The sequence below is a fragment of the Protobothrops mucrosquamatus genome, unplaced genomic scaffold (genome assembly GCF_001527695.2).
Source record: "Protobothrops mucrosquamatus isolate PMUCROS unplaced genomic scaffold, P.Mucros_1.0 scaffold27, whole genome shotgun sequence".
Taxonomy (NCBI): domain Eukaryota; kingdom Metazoa; phylum Chordata; class Lepidosauria; order Squamata; family Viperidae; genus Protobothrops; species Protobothrops mucrosquamatus.
The window spans coordinates 965,680-972,206 of NW_015386412.1; the positions used below are offsets into that span (position 1 = coordinate 965,680).

Genomic DNA, 6,527 nt, shown 5'->3' on the forward strand with positions numbered 1-6,527 from the left:
TGCAAGATGGTACCCTCATCTTTAACCCTGGCTCCCAATGGATGGAGGGGGAACCAAGCATCACCCATACTTCAGGGGTTCAGGCAGAATGACCGGTGGGAAGGGGGTTCTAATCTCCCTGGTGGAACTGCAGGAGGTCAAGGCTTCAGGGACACAAACGGTTCTTGAGGACTCTGCTTGGAATGGTTGCAACAAGAGGCTACTCTTAATTTTCCTCAGTGGCGAAAGTGGTGCCGGGAAGACTGTGGGAGCCAAGTACATCATGAGCTACATCTCCAAAATATCCGGAGGAGGCCCCAAAGTGCAGGTGAGAGGAGGAGAAGACTAGAAGGGAGACTTCTGGACAAGCCAGGCCGCTGCTTTCCTTGAGTCTCGGCTCCCTGTAATTTGTTGGCACTGTGAGAGTCTTGCTGATTATGTCTTTTTTCCCATGTTGCCATGGAAGATCACAGCCCGCCTGTAACTAGCCAAGAGGGAGCAACTGTTGTTTTTGGAATGGGCTTAATCGCACACTATAAATAAGCTGCTCAGTTATTTCTAGGAAGGGGAGGAGATCCATTTTTCCCCTGTAAGCCAGATTTAGGCAGGAATGTGGCCAGGAAACAGGTAGAGGCAGGGACAGGAGTCTTCCTGACTGCAAAGGAGATTGTTGGTAATTGATTCCAATCCTGGTGTAATTAATGGCAACCTTGTTCAATCTGTTTCTCCTGCAAGATTTGAGAAGGGCATCAATGCAAGGAGTACTAAACAGCAAAAGGGTATTTTGGTATCCCCATGTTGAGGGTGAACATCACTGGGCAGAAAAGCCCCATTTCCAGAAGCAGGGGGTTAGGGTGTAGAAAGAGGCCAGTTTACCCCACCCCCCATTGCTTAAGTCTGCTTGGGTCACTTCCAAAGGGTCCAGGCAGGTGGACAGGTGCCTCCTCTCCCCTGTAACTGTTGGGGAGGGGAGATTCCTGCCTAGGACCCACCTGGATGATCCGGCAAGAGGAGGAGGAGGGTCTGACTTCCACTTTCTGGCTTCCAGCATGTGAAGGATATCATTCTGCAGTCCAACCCTCTCCTGGAGGCCTTTGGCAATGCCAAGACAGTTCGCAACAACAACTCCAGCAGATTTGTGAGTCGTGCCATTTGGTGGTTTGCCAGAGTGGTACACCCCATTTCCGTTCTGCTCCCGGGGGTGAAGGGTGGGGGGAATATAAGGGGAGAGCCAGGCATCCACTCTGATGCCACTTTGACCCCTAGGAAGGAAAGGAGGCTTTCTTGCTCTGTCCCACAGCCGTGTCTGGACCTTTGTGCTGCCCTCCTTCAGCCACCAACATCCTCCCTTTGTTGCAGGGGAAATACTTTGAAATCCAGTTTAGTCCAGGTGGGGAGCCAGACGGAGGCAAGATCTCCAACTTCCTGCTGGAGAAATCCCGAGTGGTCATGAGGAATCCCGGGGAAAGGAGCTTCCACATTTTTTACCAGGTCAGAGGTTGCCTGGGGATGGGGGGGGGAGGTTGAAGAAGAGCCCCCCCGAACCTCTTGGCAAGCTTGGCTGCTCCTGTTTCTCGGGGGGGGGGTGTATCTGGAGCTTTTGGACGACTTCCCCCATCATCCCCCAGCAAGCAAGTATCCAATTTGCAGTCCTGATGCAACTACGGCCTTTTGAATAAAGTGACTGCTGGGCTCTCCTGGAGTAGTCCCAGTCCCAATCCAAGGCCGGGCCTTTCGCCTGCCGCAGCTCTGGAGAGCCAACATTGGCCCGTCATGTATTCTCAGGGACAGTTTTGGTTGTTCTCCTTTGAAGCCCTAGTAAGGATGAAAGCAGTGCTCCCTCCCCCTCCAATAAATGAAGCCAAATTCTCTCCCCAACACAACACAAAGTGGGCTAATTTACGGTGGGGGGGTTTCCTGCAGCTGATTGAAGGCGCCTCCAATGAGCAAAAGACCAGCCTTGGCATCACCAGCATGGATTATTATCACTACTTGAGCCTCTCAGGATCCTACAAAGTGGAAGACATCAATGACAAATCTGACTTCCAGGAAACTCTGGTAAGTTTACCCCCCCCTTTGCCCCCTCTTTGATAAGGACAGCATCTGTGAGAAAAGGGTCCTAATTGCAGCTCTCTGAGAACAAAGACAAGGTCGACATGTACAATGAAATGTCTTTTTGCTTTTGCTGTCCATCCTTGTTCTTATCTGGCCTCCTGATGTAGTTTTGAGATTAGCCAAGCAACTAGAAGGCCGGAAAGGGTGGGAGGCAGCAATGGCTAATGGGGGTCACTTATGATGAGGGTGCCTGAGAAGCCACCAGCTGGAGGGGGCACTTAAATGCCAACTGACCATTAGTCATTCTGGACAAAAGGCCTGGGACTTTAGGAAGCTCTTTTCAATCCCTGGAGGTGGTTTTGAAAAAATGGACTGTTATGCCATCTATCCTCTTTTCTACTAAAATCTCAGTACTGCCTATGAGCCACAATTTTCATCTTCTGGTTCTCCCTTCCCTTGTTGATTTGGCTGGTGAAGGAGCCCTTGCTTGTTCCCCTGGGCATTGCCAACAATTCTACATTTTGGGGTGACATTTGTGGATTTGTTGGGTCTCCAAGGTTCCTGTTTTTCCCTCCTTGACTTTCTGCTTTGTTCCCTGAACTGAGAAGTCAGACAAAATGAAGAATAACATCCTCAGTCTCAAGTCATATTTTAATATGAGTAAGCAAGCAAATAAATACATAAAGAGCATATTTAGCCATTTAGGAAGATTTTTAAGTTCTCTTCTGCTGCTGTTTAAACATCTCCTCTGCCTTGCTGTGCGACATGGCGAGAAACAGCTGGAGAGCATAAACTCTGAAAAGTAGCTTTTGCTTTATAGTTCCAGAGATTTACTGTACACCTTTTGCTTATTGTGTTTTAAAACTATTTTTTAAAAATGCTTGGAAAACCGCAAGTTGAATTAGCTTCTTTTGGCAAGAACAGGCAACCTGCACCAATGGAAGAACCAGGCCTTCTCATGGGCTCCCTCCCTGAATGTTCTGCTTTCATTCAAAACAAAATAAATCAGTATTTTTTTCTTTTTATCCTTTCAGAGAGAGAAAAGCACAAGCCTGATTTAGGACCATGACACGGGAAATATTTACCGCTGTTAATTGATCCAAACTGATTGAGCTCTCCAGATGAGCTTTTAACCCTTTTCCTCCCGCTCTCACCCTTTGCAGCACGCCATGAAGGTCGTTGGCCTCTCAGCGGGGGAGCAGGCGCTGGTGATCCAGATTGTGGCCGGGGTGCTCCACCTGGGCAACCTCAGCTTCAAAGAAGTCGGCAACTATGCCGCAGTGGAGAGCGAAGAGTGTAGGTAGCCCTTTTGGGGCTGGGGTGGAGCGGTGGCCGAGAGGCCCTGAGGGGTCCCTGGGCTTTGTGCATGGAGCACCAGGTCAGAGGATGGTCCTCAGGAAGAGCCACGTCCTTACAAGCAAGACACGCAGGGGCAATGGACGTTCTCCAGAGGAGTGTCTCCTCCTCCACCCAGAAGGTGTCCAGAACTGGAGACTGAAGGGGGGGACACACAGAATGTTTTCTCAAGGAAATCTACATAATGACCCAAGACCCACAGAGAGGGTCTCCTCAGGGTGCCGTCAGCCAGTGTCGGTTGGCGACCCCCAGGGGGAGGGCCTTCTCTGTTGGAGCCCCCACCCTTTGGAACGAACTACCCCCAGAGATCCGGGTGATTCCGGATCTCCCCTCCTTCCGCCGCGCCCTCAAGACATGGCTATTTAAGCTAGCCGGACTGGCCTAAGGGGAATTTTAATTTGGTTTTAAATAATTTTAAAAAAGAAACGGCCAACAATGAATACTTCATTTTAATCACATTTTAAATTAGTTTTATTGTATTAGTTATCTGTTTTAACTGGCTGTAAGCCGCCCTGAGTCCGTCAGGAGAAGGGCGGGGTATAAATTCGATAAATAAATAAATAAATTGTCCTGGATGGGGGTGGGGGGGTCTAAATAAAAAGACCCCTCCTCTTCCTCCTGCTTTTTTTTTTTTTGCTGCCTCACTGTGGTTTTCTTTTGACACCCTGCAGTTTTGGCCTTCCCGGCTTTCCTCCTGGGAATTGACCAGGGCCGCCTTAAAGAGAAACTGACCAGCAGACAGATGGACAGTAAGTGGGGCGGCAAATCAGAATCCATCCATGTGACCCTCAACGTGGAGCAAGCGTGTTACACCAGGGACGCCTTGGCCAAAGCGCTTCACGCCAGGGTCTTTGGCTACTTGGTGGACGTAAGTGGTGCTTCAACACATCAAGGGAGGAAAGGGTGGGGTCCATCGCGAGGATTATTTAGACTCTGCACTCGGCCATCCCAGCAATTTACAGAGTTGCAAACAATAAAGGCATAAAACCTTCCCAAACCGTTGTTCCACTGATCCACAAGGAAAGCATGTTTCCCCTGTCACTCCTCAGCAGCAGCCTTTCCTCAAAGAGGCTCCAGAAGAAGGATCTGCGAAGGGCAGCGGTTTGCAAGGGCTGCTTTCAAGCCCCCACCTCTCCGCGTTGCGGCTTGAAAGCAGCCGCTTCAAATGGCTGCATCAGATGAGATTCCGAGGCGCTCTGCCCATTGGGAGGGGCCTTCCCTTGCAGGAGGGGTGTGTGTGTGTGAGGAGCCCCTATGGCTGGTGGGACAGAGTAACTGGCATCCGTTTCCTTGGGCAAGAGCACAGAGGAAATGGTCTGCCTTGCAGCTTTTCAAGGGCATTTATTGTTTTTTATTCAGGTTCAATTCACTGTCACACTTTAATTTCAAAGCTGCTTTCCTTGTTTTCATGGAAATACGTTTTCCCTCATTTTCTTTCATCAGTCTGTCAACAAAGCGATGGCAAAAAATAACCAGGAGTACAATATTGGTGTCCTGGACATCTACGGCTTTGAAATATTTCAGGTAAAGGCCTTCAGACCGATCAGGAAGCTTTGCAGCCACAAAGCCACCGGTCCTTTCGTGGGAGGAAGGACAGTCGGCCGTTTTGGAGCCATTCCTCCCTCCCGGCACCGCTGGGGTCTATTCAGGGGGTCAAAGTGTGAAGCCGAACCCTTGGCACTGGTCGTGGCCAGCTGGCTTGAAGCAGAAGGCAAGGCTTTTGCCACGTGGCCAGTGCTGGCTGCTGACCCAGGGAAGGTGGCCTTTCCTCTTTGCCCATCGGATGGTCTGGTTCCTCCCTGGCCAGGAGCGGAAGCCTTGGAGCCAAGTGGCTCAACCAGGCTACTCCAGCTGAGAAGTCTCTGCATTTTCTGCCTGCCAGTGTTCTCCTCTGCCTGCTCACCAAGGCCTGACGGCCACAAACACAATGGCCGTCATTCCTTAGTAAACATGCCCAGGGTGATCCTGCTGGCCACACTGGACTATGAAGGGAGGCCAGGCTGCTGGAATGAGTTTTGTTTATGTTTCAGGACTACTTTATTAATCTTCCCTTTTTGCAATAAAAACATTTGGGGGAGGGAGCTGAGTTAAATTTTGCAGTACGATGATGTCAGCCCAATTGTATGGCTTCCTATAATTGGAAACCTCAATTAATTTAAAACAAAGGATTTAATCTTAAACTGGGACAGAATTCAGGGTCTAAATGGAGCTGTGCAGAAAAGGGCTGTGAAGCACTCTAGCAAAAATAAAAGAGAAGCCCTGAGTTTTTCTGGGCAGAGAACCAAAAACAGCTGTTCTAAGGAAAATTCAAATCTTGGAAGCTGTTTTGGAGAACTGAGGTCACTGATTTCTATGAAGAGGCTCACAGCAGACAGTCAAATCAGCTGGGAAGGTCACTCAAATATTACGCTGTAAAAGACCAGCTGAATGTGGCAAACAGAGAGGCGGGTATGGGGAGCCTGGCAATAATCTTTCTATGGTTTGTTTTTGATTTCAGAAAAATGGGTTTGAGCAGTTTTGCATCAATTTTGTCAACGAAAAGCTGCAGCAGATCTTTATCGAGCTCACCCTGAAGGCAGAGCAGGTAAACCTGAAAGGTCCTTCTCTTCCTCTGGATGGGAAGCTTGTCAGCTGATGCTTGTTTTGAAAATGCCTTTCAAAGCAAGAGGGAGGGAAAGCGGCTGCGCTTCAGCCCGCCCAGCCTGGGAGTAAACACGGCCCGCTCGGCTGGGCTGCGGGAATATTTTCCCTCTGATCCAGTGACCTAAGAGGGAGCCTCGTGAGCCAGAACAATCATCGCATCAGATGACTTCCCCATGGAGACTGACTCGCCACCCAATGTGGAAAAACTGGCTGCCTACACGTTTGCGTTGGACGGGGCCCTAAAATTAAAACGAGGGCACTTCTGTTTTCCCCATTTCCTGCTTGCCTCTTTCAAAGAGAAGGGCAGGCTGCTTTTATTTTCCTTTGTTACCTGCCATTTTGAACAGCACAGATGTTTGCTTCTTTTGCTCCCTAAAATCCTGGTGGGAACAACAGACATTGTTTCAAACCAGTTTGGTGGGTCTCCTTCTTTGAGTTGTGCTGTTTCTGAGGAGTGGATGGCTTGGAGCTCTTCCCGGGGGGGGGGGGGGGGG

At 49.6% G+C, this 6,527-nt stretch overlaps 1 protein-coding gene across 1 annotated transcript in view; it reads left to right on the forward strand.

Moving 5' to 3' along the window:
- The window catches only part of MYO1E (myosin IE), a 38,806-nt gene that overhangs the window by 13,920 nt on the left and 18,359 nt on the right, over positions 1–6,527 (forward strand). Inside the window, exons 5-12 of the mRNA XM_015811017.1 lie at positions 220–307; positions 1,028–1,117; positions 1,339–1,470; positions 1,903–2,037; positions 3,198–3,330; positions 4,062–4,258; positions 4,834–4,914; positions 5,888–5,974. Coding sequence (XP_015666503.1) covers positions 220–307; positions 1,028–1,117; positions 1,339–1,470; positions 1,903–2,037; positions 3,198–3,330; positions 4,062–4,258; positions 4,834–4,914; positions 5,888–5,974 — 943 coding nt within the window. The remainder of the gene's footprint in view (positions 1–219; positions 308–1,027; positions 1,118–1,338; positions 1,471–1,902; positions 2,038–3,197; positions 3,331–4,061; positions 4,259–4,833; positions 4,915–5,887; positions 5,975–6,527) is intronic.